Here is a 15301-nt window from a genome sequence, read left to right as displayed (position 1 = left end):
CCAATCGTATTCGATCGGGTTGATTTTCCGCTCCGAGCAGGCGGACAGGGTTATGGAGCAGCGGTCTTTAGAAGACTCGCCAGAAACACGGCCCTTCAAGCTTGGTACGGAGCTTGATAAATGGGCCTGCCTGTGTTTTCTGAAGTATTGGACACAGTTGAGCTGAGTGGAAAGTATCTGATGGGTTTTCATAGTGTGGCTGTTAAAAACAATAAAGTAATCAATGACAATCCTTTAGAAAAACATATCTAATTATTTATATACAAAAATGATCATAGAATTTAACGGTAAATAAAAAGCAAATATATCATAGACTCTTATTTTATCCTCTTGGCTCACTCAAAAAAATATACCGTGATTCTCTCTCACAAGGTTGGATAAAAGTATAATTGAAAAAAGGTTTAGAGTGGTGCTCTGGCGGGAGCTAGAGAATAACAGAACAATATAAAGTAGCTGAAATGTACAAGTAATTCATAAAACATATATGACGTATACAATTATATTCAGTGTGCACATATAAAAATGTTGTGGCCACAACTAAAAAGCAAGCTTACTTAAAAGATATTCTAAAAGACGAGCTGCATAAGTAAAAAAGTAGATCAGACAGGGTTATTGCCTCTAAATCTAAACGGATCTATAGGAATAACAAAAGACTTAAAAATACTTATAGATATTGATGGGTAGACCAGTTGTGCCCTAACTCTACTCCTGTTCTATACACTAAGGAACGGGGGCAAGCAGTCTTATATGCAAGTAAACCTGTATGTGACTGGTCTCCCACACCATTCAATGCCTATATCTCATAAATCTGTGTTTGAAATGCTGTGTAAAATTTGTTATTTCCTTAAGAACATTGAACAAACAAAGTTCACTACATGGAGCAATTAGCTTTTATATAAATAGGTAGCTCCAAGATATAGATATTGATGTGTATGACTATTATGCGGTTGTCTCTGCAAAATGTATAACTAATGTACGCACAAGCAAGTTCATTCAATAAAGCTTTAAAGGGACATGAAACCCACATTTTTTCTTTCATGATTCAGAAAGAGAATGCAATTTTAAACATCTTTCTAATTTACTTCTATTATCTAATTTGTTTTATTCTCTTGATATTCTTTGCTGAAAAGCATATCTAGATATGCTCAGTAGCTGCTGATTGGTTGCTGCACATAGAAGCCTCGTGTGATTGGCTCACCCATGTGCATTGCTTTTTCTTCAACTAATGATATCTAAAAAAATGAAGCAAAATAAATAATAGAAGTAAATTGTAATGTTGTTTAAATTTGTATTCTCTATCTGAATCATGAAAGAAAGATTTTGGGTTTAGTGGCCCTTTAAGAAAAATAAAAATACTTATAATTAATTAGTAGTCCCTCAAATACTGTGCTGGACACAAGAAACGGATCCGCGTTAAAAAGAGCACAACCCATCATATAAAACATAACAATAAAAGGAACAATAAAGAAAAATGAAATAAGATATACTGTGCACTTGCAATTCATAAATGACTAATGAATAGATAACACCCGTAGTTTAAGAACTATTTCAACCCTACTCTTGAAATATAAAAAGATATGCATCTAATGTTTCAATAATATAGTCATTGGGGACTTCAAGAGTTTTGGGAATTGAAGACTGATAGCAATAGAAATCCTTATTCAACAGTAAAAAATAAAGAGAAATCGATGTAAACAAAATTGAAAGAAGGTATAAAGGGTATTGGAATTGAAGGTGAATGCAAAAAAAAAGAATAAAAAGGAAATGAGAGAGATGAAGGGAGAAAAAGGGGGGATGGACAACGCTTCATTATGTTTGAAAATATCATTTGTGGGGTCTCTTCTAACATATAGTAATTGGAATGCTACTGATTTGTTACTGGCATATGTGTAAGGAGACATTATTAAATATTTGCTAATGACTGTTCCCAATACAATTTTATATAGAGAAAATACGAGTGTCTATTTAGTTTCAGAAAATCATATTACTCCAATGAGAGCAGTTCAGCTGTTCTGTCCAGCCGCATCTATTTAATGAGTATAAATTAAGTTTTCCAAAGTCTTGCAATTAGTGATTTTGCACCATTAATCCCAAAAGGTGAGTTCTTAATTTGCTCTCCCCAAAAAGTTTTCAGATTTTTTTTTTCTTCCCTTAGCTGCTCAAAGGTGCAAGAGCTCACCTTATTTTATTTTTGTTCTGTTTACCCTTCATGGGTCACTCTTTTTTTATTTCTTTACTTAATAATTTTGTGTAACTATGAGTCAATATTATAAAGTTCTACTTCATTAATTCTATTTCTTTACTTTATATGATATTTGTGACCATGGGGTAGATTTATCAATCAGCGGATGCTGCAATCTACCCCCGAAGTTTCAGGTTCCCCATGAAACTTAAGTTAATAAGCAGCGGTCGTAACGCAACTTAATCCGCTACCTCTGAGGTGGAGGACAGCAATCATCCCAACATTGCACCAGAAATGCTTGTGCAATGATAAATGCCGACATTTGATAAATCTACCCTTATGAGTCATGTTTATAGAGTTCTTGTTCATTAAAGGGACACTGAACCCAATTTTTTCTTTCATGATTCAAATAGAGCATGGCATTTTAAGCAACTTTCTAATTTACTCCTATTATCAAATTTTCTTCATTCTCTTGGTATCTTTATTTGAAATGCAAGAATATAAGTTTAGATGCCGGCCCATTTTTGGTGAACAACCTGGGTTGTTCTTGCTGATTGGTGGATAGATTCATCCACCAAAAAAAGTGCTGTCCATAGTTCTGAACCAATAAAAAAGCATAGATGCCTTCTTTTCCAAATAAAGATAGCAGAGCTAGTAACTTGAAACCACAGGGCCCAGGTGCAAGAATCTAAGAAGGGCCCCCCCACACCCCCCCAAAAAAGTGAATTTGATAAATATCTTTTTTTTTTTTTATTTAACACAGAAAAAAAAATGTGAATTCAGATTCCGTCTGCAAAAGGAGGTACCCTGTGCCCACAGTCTGTGAGATGGTCTGACCCCCCATTACTGTATATAGTGACACTATTTAACCCATCAGTACTGTATATAGTGAGTCAGTGACACAGTCTGTAATCTGCCGGTGAGATGGCTGGCCTGACCCTACCTGCCCCAGTACTTTATAAAGTGACCACAGTAGTCTGTGACATGGTCTAGCCCCCTGTACTGTATATAGTGGTACTGTATAGACTGACACTGTTTACCCCCCCCCATGCTGTAGTAACAAGGTCTGTAATTTGCTGGTTCCACAAACATACACACACATACATGCATACATACACACACAGTCACATACATACACACACATACACACACACACACACACACATGGGTAAAACAGAAACACTAACCCCTGTAGTCAGAGACACTAGTGAATTATGTCACACTCACATGATATCAGTGCAGGCAATGTTTTTGTTGTTGTTTTTTTTTTAAGTTGGGCCCCCACCCTTGGGGACCCAGTCACAATTGCAACCTCTGCACCCCCTGTAGTTTTGCCCCTGAAAGATTGCAAGAGAACGAAGAAAGATTGATAATAGGAGTAAATTAGAAAGTTGCTTAAACTTGCATGCTCTATCTGAATCAGTAAAGAAAAATAAGGTTCAGTGTCCCTTTAATGGTATATCTTTTCTGTAACTGATATAAAATTGAGAAATATTATTTAATATGTCCTTGTGTAAACTGACTCTCACCTCTGTGAAGAGTTTTCTCAGCAGGCAAGAGATATGTGCTGGAAATATTGTATGATATATTAAATGTATATAGGATCAATCTATAATCTACTCTGTACTTGTCAGATACACTCTTTGTACTGAATGTTTCTTCTATAAAAATTAACTGTGTATTTAAAGGGACAGTCTACTCCAAAATAAACTTTCACAATTCAGATAGGGAATGTAATTTTAAACAACTTTCCAATTTACTTTTAGCACCAGTTTTGCTTTGCTCTCTTGCTATTCTTAATTGAAAGCTAAACCTAGGAAGGCTCCTATGCTAATTTCTTAGACCTCTTATGTGAATGCATTTTGACAGTTTTTTACAACTAGAGGGCATTAGTTCATGTGTGCCATATAGATAACATTGTGCTCACGCTCGTGGAGTTACCTATGAGCTAGCACTGACTGTCTCTTTAAATGAAAATGATCCACTCTTTTTTTTGAGTGTCTCTCTTGTTTTTGTGAATAAACCATTGGTAAACATAGAGAACATTAAAATAAACAATACAGATCTGAACAATTAACCTTTTAAAGCCGTTATGCCGTTCCATTCCGTCATAATTAGACTGGGCTTTAAAGCCGTTATGACGGAATGGAACGTCATAACTAACGGCTGTCCTGAAGCCTTCTGTGCTTCAGGGATTTAATCGCGGTCTGGAGGGCGTTCCTAGGATTGTAGGGACGCCCCCCAGATGCGATCCAATAATTGAAATCTCGCGATCGTATGCACGATCGCGTAGTTTCAATTTGTCTACATCGGAACAGTTGTTCCGATGTAGGCACTTTAACCCTGTCACGAAAGGGTTAAAAATATGTCTGCATATGAATAATAGGGTGTTTATTTGTACTCACGGTGCTAAAAAATCCAGATGCAAAAACCAATATTCCAACAAAGCAGGTAATAATCGAGTTAAGTCCTAGAACAAACCGTGAAGTCTTTTCTTCTTCATCTTGTACGGGTTTTAAAAGAAAGGGATCCCATGTTCTTTTGAACCTGTTTGAATAAGAAATGTATATATTGAAATGTGCAAAAGATACATTATCCAAACTCTGTCTTTAAGGGTTTATGAAACCCCAAAAAATTATTTTGTGATTCAGACAGTGCATACCATTTTATTTTTTTCCCTAATTTACTTATATTATCAAATTTGCTTGGCTTCCCATGATATTCTGTAGTTAAGAGATACCTACAGGTCCCACCTTTTGCGTTTTTGGGGCCCTGGGCAAGACAAATATGTGGGGCCCCCCAGTTCAGCCCCCTTATTCCCCACCCCATTAGCCCAACACCTCTGTGTCTCAAAAATATTTGTAATGTACATTTCGCAAGAGGTGTTGTTATTAATAATAATAATAATAATAAGTAAATAAGTATAATACTATAATGGTACTCAATAACACCCTAAAACCATTAAAGACCTTAATATATTAAAACCATTAATATACTTCATAATTAGCAATACTCCTAAAATATTGAATTTGCATATATATATATATATATATATATATATATATATATATATATATATATATATATATATATATATATATAAAGTTTTTTTTTAATGGATGCAGAATATGCAGAACATAGTTATTAATATAAATTACAACAAAATACCAATTTAGAAAATGTATAAGTGTAAGTATGTATACATTTAAAGTCTTCATGAACTCATATAGGAATTGTATACACCTTTAAAAGACGATGTGGGTAAGGAATTGACAACAAAAGGGACATGCATATAGGCTTTTACAATTCAGCACCCCAATATGATGTGTCAATGATACAAAGAACTGAAATGATAAAACAGAAACCAAGTACAAATTGAAGAAAAGACAAAGGGGATGATTTATCATGGCCAAATGGGGCCAAATACCCCTGTTTCCGCCTTGAGGCTCGCCGGAAACAGAAGTTAAGAAGTAGCGGCGTACAGCAATCTGCCCTATCGTAGACGATCAGGTTGATTGACATCCCCTTCTAGAGGCCGCAAATCTGCAGGGGGCGGCATTGCACAAGCAGTTTACCAGAACTGCTTGTGCAGTGATAAATGCCATAAGCGTATGCTGTCAGCATTTATCGATGTCTGACGGACCGGATTGGCTACAGCGGATCATGTCCGCCAGACAAATGATAAATTGGCCCCTATGTGCAGTGTAAAATCTGGCACAAAGCTTTGGTATGCCAGCCATTAATGTTTGCACTTGGCCTTACCACCCACATTCGTTGTCCACCACCCTCTTGTAGCTAACTTGGTCTTGCATCATATAAAAGTTGTTCTTCTCCACCTAACTCCACAATCCTATTGCTCCCACCTTGCAATCTGTACAAACCAAATACTTCACTCCCGCACATTTGTGGAGCCAATATTCAACACTACCCCCATGTGCAGGTGCACCTTCTTCAGAAGATTTCTTTTACAAGCCAGCTGAAAGGACACTGTAGCCGCAGCAATGACAGAGCACACCCCTCGTGTTTTTCCATCATGAGCTACAAGACCAGGAACTTCCACTTAAATGTCCACCTGCAACCTCTGTGTCAATTGCACGCTCTTTAACCCTTAGCGCACTTGACAGGCTGGTGAGCATAAGCACAGAGAGGAGATGTAAAGGAGTTTAATAACATAATATTTAGATGCTGCTGGCCTTCTTCCTCTATGGTCAGAGCCAGCCCTATCAAGTGCATTGCCCTTGGCAGTATGGCAGTATGACAGTACACACATATTACATGCACACCAAGTACACAGACACACGGACAGATACAAACATAGACACACACATACAAGATCTACACACACTAGATCCACACACAAGAAACACACTCAAACACACATACAAGATATACACATGTACATACACAAGATACACACAGGCACACACACACTAGATACACACACAAGAAACACACTCAAACACACATACAAGATATACACATGCACATACACAAGATACACACACACACACTAGATACACACACAAGAAACACACTCAAACACACATACAAGATATACACATGCACATACACAAGATACACACACACACACACACACTAGATACACACACAAGAAACACACTCAAACACACATACAAGATATACACATGCACATTCACAAGATACACACACACACACACACTAGATACACACACAAGAAACACACTCAAACACACATACAAGATATACACATGTACATACACAAGATACACGCAAACACACACTAGATACACACACAAGAAACACACTCAAACACACATACAAGATACACACATGCACATACACAAGATATACACACACTAGATACACACACAAGAAACACACTCAAACACACATACAAGATGCACGCATGCACATACACAAGATACACACACGCGCACACACACACTAGATACACACACTAGAAACACACTCAAAGATACACACATGCACACACACAAGATACACACAGACACACTAGATACACACACAAGAGACAAGCAAAAACACACAAGATACAAACACAGATACACAAACAGGTACACACAGACAGTACACATCTACTGCATCTTCATCTAAAGGGATCATCTTTGAAGGGAAGAATCACAATCTCCAAGCCCTGCACTATAAGGAGCGGAGAGGCTTCTCCATTCAGACATTTTCCTTAAATTCCTTTTGTGCAATCCTTTTTTATAATATTAGCTGTTATCTCTTATACTTCAGTGAACAGGATCCATATAACTGCACTTGATTATTTAAAAAAAAAAAAAAAAAAAAAGAATAATTAAATCTAAGCACAACATGTTTTAATGAGGAATGATTATAACAAGTTTAGAAAATATTTAGCTGCAAAGATGGAATTAGATAGGATTTTATATATTAAAGAGGAACATTAAGGTTGTTTTTTTTTACCCAACTGAATTTCATTCTTATGACATGGCAATCTACATATGGGTAAATTTAAAGTAGAAATCATATTCATATATAACAGGGAAAATCCACTTCCAAAAAAGAGCTCTCTCAGCCTTTACGTCATTCTAAGAGGCACTCTCCCTTTCCCACCCAATGACTTTAAAGCTTTATAGTTGGAGTGTTCACCTCCAATGCACTGGTATTATTATCCATGGAGTGTACTATTCATGCAGGAGCTGTTAGTTCCTCATAGAACATGCAGAAATCAACTTTGGGGGGCTGGCGGTAACACAGTCTGCAGTAAACTGTATTTGTCTGCACACGGGTAAAGACATTTGAAATAAATGTCAATACTATCACCCCCAAACTTCCTCACGCTACGCATCTTATTGAGCTCATGATCCCATGCTATTAGCGAGACCGCTAGACTACCACAGTTCAAGTAAATATAAAACAAAAACACATTAAAAAAAAAACCTCTCCTTAAATGTATGTGCAGACTTTCAAACGATCTGTCCTGTGCGCTAGCTTGAGAATAGGTGTTTTAGAGGGAACAGTGCCTGGGACTAGTGCAAGGCGCTAGGCCCTAAGGCCGGCCTTGTCTTTAGTGCTACTGTTAGCGATTTGCTTGCAGATTTAACACAGTGGAGAATGGGTTCTAGACCACAATGTTGGGGGGATTGGGGAACCCAAAAATTAGGTGCAAAGCTGATTTGCTTTTTATTCTTCTCTGACATCTGCAGACAGGTCCCGGGATTATTTACCCTGAACCTGAGCATACAGTATCTCTGCGCAGTAGTTTTTCCAGTTGTCCTTCAAAAAATACTGGAGAGCCAGCAGATATCTGGGGTGGTGTGGGGGGGGGGGGGTAGATTTAAAGGCACACATATTAGTTCAGATTTATTTTGTATATATATATATATATATATATATATATATATATATATATATATATATATATATATATATATATATATATATATATATATATATATATATATATATATATATATATATATATATATATATATATATATATATATATAGGATGCTGGAACAAGTGCACTCTCACAGACTGTATTACAAATGCCAGGGTGCTAGAATGTGGTTTATAATATAATGTACAGAAGACAGCACTCTCTGGTCTTAAATACCAAAGTATTTAACTTCCCCTTCCTCAGACCAAAGAACAATACAAAGTGTCAAACATTTATACACCTAGAGAACCCCTCCCCCTGCTAAAAAAAATGCCAAGATTAATTGCTAAGCAACATATTACAAGTAGTTAAGCAATTAATTAATTTAAACACATAATCGACACCTAATAAAAGTGACCTTCTAATGAAAGAAGACTTCATTATATACATTAAACTTATATGAAATGTTAACTACACACCTGCAATTGAACATGTGTTTGTTCACATGGGTAATAAACATGTAAGGCTGGGGTTTTGAAACCAAATAACATTCTGGTATCGATGAGACTGAGAAATGTTGAATTAGGTGTCAAGTGATACAGATAAAGGAAAACAATCTGTCTAACACCTGCCGTATTAAAGGGAGTGATTAGCCCTAGGGGAAATCAATATACATAAATCCACCATAGTGTTATTACAATACTGAGCCCCATTGAAATACTGGTCATCCATGCCTTACTATTTTGGTAAAAGTATGCCATCAGTGTACATGTGTAAAACAAAATATAGCCAGCCGGTCAAATGTTGGCATAAAGTGTGCACAGCAAGCAAAACATGCCTACCCTAAGTTAATGTCATAGACGTATTATAGACAGTAAACGGGATGTACTTATCATGACGAGGTAGACTGTCTGAACCCTGTAACCGTGTGTGCCTAGAGGGACTGCCGATCTGGTTACTGTAGGATCGTACACCAGTACCCGAGTAGATAGGGAGTCTATAGGGTGTATGTGCACTAATTGGGGGTCCGGACATGTCCAGGGAGTCTAATGCCCGCCCCTAACAGTAGTACACAAATGTGATTGGGCAATCAGTGCGTGCCCCTACATGTGTAGCACAGAGTTTAAGCGAATATGTAGGAATACTGTGTGCGGTCATTACTGTGTAGTTATGGCAGCCTGATGAATACACATAGTGGTGCTAGGAAGGTCGTTCATCAAATTATTGAGTGGCATGTGCTGGGGGTAAAGAACCCCTGAACATATATTGTGTACAGCAGTATAGCAACCTATGCAATAATAAGGTCTAAGGAGGCAGCCTATATGCACATAGAACAGTCTGAGAACAGATCAGCACTCCCTCTGGGCACACGCGGTTACAAATCCCATGACCCTGCCACATGCACAGCCTTGGGTGCACAATAGCACTCTCAGGAAGCTGCACTGTCCACAGAGTCACAGGCAGTTAACCCCAAACAGGTCTGGGTGCAAGTCCCAAAAGGGAAAATTACAAAAAAACAAATAAATATAACACACAGAGAAAGTCCAGCACTCACTTACAAGCCCACAACTAAGGTAAAAAGTAAAATGGAAGAGTTAGTTACTGCATCTGGCTAAATGGGACAAGCCCAGGTACCACGTCAAGGTCTCTTCCAAAAACCTGGGTCCCTAAACAGCTCTCTTTTATTTTACTTTTTACCTTAGTTGTGATCTTGTAAGTGAGTGCTGGACTTTCTCTGTGTGTTATATTTACAGTATTTGTTTTGTTTTTGTAATTTTCCCTTTTGGGACTTGCATCCAGACCTGTCTGGCGTTAACTGCCTGTGACTCTGTGGACAGTGCAGCTTCCTGAGAGTGCTATTGTGCACACAGGGCTGTGCATGTTGCAGGGTCATGGGATGTGTACCCGGTCTGGCCTGAGAGTGCTGTCCCCTTCCTGTGTTTTGTGTATATATATATATATATATATATATATATATATATATAGACTGTTAGTAGAGATGGAGGGCACTCACAGGACTTCATACAAAAGATAGCCTTTATTATTGTAGTAATATAAGTATAGTGTTAGACACTATACTTATATTACTACAATAATAAAGGCTATCTTTTGTATGAAGTCCTGTGAGTGCCCTCCATCTCTACTAACAGTCTATGCATATTATTTGAGGATTGCACCCGGGCACTGGAAGCATTGATGTGGATGGAGTGCTGGGCCACCGGCTACCACGTATATGTATATATATATATATATATATATATATATATATATATATATATATAACATATTAAGTTCATTAACAGGTTAGAACAACAATAAACAGTTTGTCATAGTGATGTATTGACAACTTGGTGTTAAAGGTCATAGTTCTTAAAGACAGGCTGTGGTGATACTTTTAAATGAATGCAGATGCTATGCTTTGCCTTATTGTGATACAATGACAGGAAAGGATAAACTCCAAAAACTTTAAGGTAGTTACAGAGTTAACTATGTCCACACAGGGCCGGACTGGGAATAAAAACCAGCCCTGGAAAATTTGGAGATTAGCCCTATTTTCCATTGAGTCATTACAATGTGTACATTTTTCTCAGAGGATTACTGGGATACTCCTTCCCCTAGTATTTGTTTTCAGAATTAACTAATGTCAAACTAATCTAATTAGATTCTATGAGGAAGTAAGTAAAGATATAGATAAAGGGGAAGCAGTTGATGTGAGATACTTAGATTTTGAAAAGGCATTTGATACAGTGCTACATAAGAGATTAATGCACACAATTAAGGGACTAGGAATAGCTGAAATGTTAGCTCATGGATAAATAACTGGATAAAAGTTAGGAAGCAACGAGTAGTAGTGAATGGATCATACTCAGATTGGACAAAGGTAATCAGTGGAGTCCCCCAGCAATCAGTACTGGGCTCTGTTCTTTTTAATATTTTTATAAATGACTTGGAGCAAGGATTAAATAGAGACATCTCTATTTTTGCAGATGATACTAAGTTAAGTAAGGTCATAAGGTCAGAGCAGGATGAACTTTCGTTACAAAGGGATCTGCAAAAATTAAAAGTATAGGCAGGTAAATGGAAAATGAGATTTAATACGGAAAAATGCAAGATTCTACAATTTGGTAGTAAAAATAAGCAGGCAACGTATTATTTAAATGGGACAAGACTTAGCCAAACAGAGGAGGAAAGGGATTTGGGAGTAGTAATAGATAAAAGATAAAGATGGGTGCACAATGCAGGGCAGCGTCTACAAAGGCTAATAAGCAACTAACATGTATTAAAAGAGGCATTGATTCAAGGGAGGAAAGCATAATTCTGTCACTATATAAGAGGCATTGATTCAAGGGAGGAAAGCATAATTATGTCACTATAAAGCCCTGGTAAGATCTCACCTTGATTATGGAGTGTAGTTCTGGGGACCAATCGCAAAAAAAGATATTGCAGAACTTGAACAAGTTCAGAGAAGGGCCACAAAGCTAATAAGGGGAATGGAGAATTTAAGCTATGAAGAGAGGCTAGCCAAACTGGGTCTGTTTTCTTTAGAAAAATGGCGCTTGAGAGGTGACATGACTACTTTTATATAAATATAGTCAAGGCCCATATACAGAGATGGCAGACGCCCTGTTTATTCCAAGAAAATTGTTTTTGACAAGAGGTCACAATTTAAGGTTGGAGGAAAGGAGATTTAATCTCCTGCAATGGAAACTTTTTTTCACTGTAAGAGCAATAAAATTGTGGAACTCATTTCCAAAGGAGGTAGTGAATGCCAATACCCTAGATACATTTAAAAATTGTTTAGATACATTGCTGTCTAGAAACAAAATTCATGGATATGATTGATAGTATTAAATGGGTCACCTTTTAGTGGGATTATTTAAGCTTAACTGGAGCTTTTATAAGTATATTAGATTTGTATAGGTTGAACTCGAGGAACTTCAGCCTTTTTTTCACCTCATCTACTATGTTATTATATTAGTTTTTATTAAAAAAAGTCAGATTGTTGTTATATAGGCATTCTACAACCCAACTGCATCCATTAATCACCCCATTTAAATTGTAGCTTTCCAGCCCTAGCTACTGCAGCCCACCAGGAAATATCCTGATGGTAGTCCTTGTGTCCACAGAATTCTAAACGGCAGCAATGTAGCAGCCATAGTCTCTTATTAAACACTGAACTAACATAAACACAGCAAACTGGCGTAAACTTATAGAAACATAAGAGGATGCACAGTATTGCATTTCTTTTTCTTATAGTAGTGGATAATGAAGATATGTATGGAGAAAGTTGGAGGAAGACTGTCATATGCAGCCATCATCTTAATTTTTTAACAGAGAAGTTTTATTTACAGTTAGATTGTGCTGCTTTTTTTTTTTTTTTACAAACAGTTCTTTTACTTCAGAACAGTTGTAAGGAATGCTAAAGAAAATGCAAAGTTCTTTTCTCACTGATTCCATGTAACGTCTGTTTTGTTCATCTGACCACACATTGTACATGACACTGCAAATTTTTTCCACACCAGAATTTGAGTCAGGAATAGATGCACAGTACTGAAATAACTTTAGTAATCTTGGGGCAGAATCTTGACTAAAAAAAGGCTACCATTTATCAAGGGATGTTCTATCCTGCAGAGAAGTAAACACTTCAGCCAATGCATTGACTTCATCAAACAGTGAATTAGAAGGAAGCGCTTTCCAAGGTGACAAATTTCTGTTATTTCTTCCAAAGATGGAGATTTTCTTTGGTTTTCAAGACTCAAAACATTTAGATCTCTGATGAAGCGCATGTGCGCATGCGCGAAACGGGTCAGATAAGATTTCACCTTTGCTGACCGAAGCCAGTATCCCAATAAATTAGTGGATATACTATGAAGACTCAGCGTGTTATTTTTTTCCTCATCTCAAAATATTTTAAGCCTGATATATTGGATTGTCAAAAGGATACCAATTAACAGTCGGACGGACATGATCCGATGTAGCGGATCATGTCCGCCCGACATCGCTGAATGCCGACAGCATACGCTGTCGGCATTTAACATTGCACAAGCAGTACTGGTGAACTGCTTGTGCAATGCCGCCACCTGCAGATTCTCGGCCAGCAGGGGGTGTCAATCAACCCGATCGTATAGGATTGGGCGGATTGATGTCCGCAGCCTCAGAGGCAGCAAACCAGTTAAGGAGCAGCGGTCATAACTGCTGTTTCTGGCAAACCTTAAGGCTCGCGCGGAATCATTGATAAATTGGCCCCATAATGTCAGTTAAGAAACAATTGTAAAAAACTTAGAGACATAGAAGAGTGAACTGCTTGTGCAATGCCGGCCCCTGCAGATTTTTGGCCAATCGGCTGCTAGCAGGGGGTGTCAATCAACCCGATTGTATGAGATTTGGCGGATTGATGTCCGCAACCTCAGAGGTGGCGTACGAGTTAAAGAGCCTGCGTGAAAGGGAAACACACTGAAAGTTAAGAGCTGAAAAAAAGAGGACATTTAAGTGTTAGTTATTACCGTGTAGTAAACTAAAATACGTGACTGTCCACAGCTTTCAGTTTGCTCAATTGTTTTATGACGGAAAAATGTCCTTAAGAGGTTAATGAAATGCTCTAACACAGTTGAGGTATTTTATATGTATACAATAACCAGACAAACCAACTGAAAAGATTATACGTGAGTCATACACAATATAAACAAAATAAGAAACAAAATATTTTTATTAAACATGCCATTGGTCACTTGTTATCGATAATTCACAACCAAAGTAATGAATGGCATTCTACTATATTGCTCAAGTATTAAAAGCTGCACTGTCAGATGGAACTGGATTGACCTACTATTTCAAAATTAATGGGGCCAAAAAGTCAAAGAAAATTCCGATTATCCTAATATTTTGAAGGTATAATATAGATTTTATTAAAGACACAGAGACGAGTATTTTTGCATTCTCTTTCTTTACTACTCAATGCAGCTTTTAAAAGTAACAGAATGACATAAACATAACATATTAAAACAGCATAGAAAACAGATAACCACAATAAGTAGCTAAAGAGAGAGCTAACTTATAACTCCAGGAAAAAAGTGACCAATCAGAGAAGGAATAGTGACCATAAACTGTCCAATAAGCAGCCAAACCTCCTCTTTCTTGACTGATGCTCACAAATGGAAATTTTTTTAGAACTAACAAAAGTCCGAAAAGTCCCAAACAAAACAAAACATATGAATAACTGTTGAACATTTGATTGAAGAGAAACTTGGGAGATAGGAACTTGATTGCAGAAGATGACTTGTATCCAGATGTATTTGCAAGATGAGAATCCTCTTGAAAAGAAGGTGAAAATCCCGACATAAGGAAAGGGTTTGTTCCTTTCAGACGGAAATTGTCAAAACAAGAAAAAATAAATAATAATAACATACAATTCATAACGGGAGGGTATCATATATAATTGAGGTGGGAAAATACTCGTCTCTGTGTCTTTAATAAAATCTAGATTATACCTTCAAAATATTAGGATAATCTGAATTTTATTACAAGACCAGAAACTCCTATTTTTGCAAGTTTAAAGCATATTAATAATCAAATAAACTATTTAAGAAAATAAATTAAGCGAGGCATGTTGAATGGGTCTGAAATAAAATTGCTTAAAAGTAGAGTCTGAAGACCAATCGGCCGCATCCAAAATCCGTTGAAGCGGAGCAGATTTCAAAAAGGCTTTGGAAGCAGCAGAACCTCTAACTGAATGAGCTGAAAAAGAAAAAACTATCCCAGCTTCCTTCATAAC

At 37.1% G+C, this 15301-nt stretch overlaps 1 protein-coding gene across 1 annotated transcript in view; it reads right to left on the bottom strand.

Moving 5' to 3' along the window:
- Window positions 1–14868, bottom strand: part of LOC128657824 (chitin synthase chs-2-like) — a 118095-nt gene extending 103227 nt beyond the window's left edge. The window contains exons 1-3 of the mRNA XM_053712244.1: window positions 14789–14868; window positions 4588–4729; window positions 109–199 (exon numbers count right to left, since the gene is read on the bottom strand). Coding sequence (XP_053568219.1) covers window positions 109–199; window positions 4588–4729; window positions 14789–14868 — 313 coding nt within the window. The remainder of the gene's footprint in view (window positions 1–108; window positions 200–4587; window positions 4730–14788) is intronic.
- Window positions 14869–15301: the final 433 nt, after the last annotated feature.

Source organism: Bombina bombina, chromosome 4, assembly GCF_027579735.1.
Source record: "Bombina bombina isolate aBomBom1 chromosome 4, aBomBom1.pri, whole genome shotgun sequence".
NCBI lineage: Eukaryota > Metazoa > Chordata > Amphibia > Anura > Bombinatoridae > Bombina > Bombina bombina.
The sequence above is the reverse complement of the archived record's forward strand: the minus strand, read 5'-3'. Positions and strand labels throughout refer to the sequence as shown.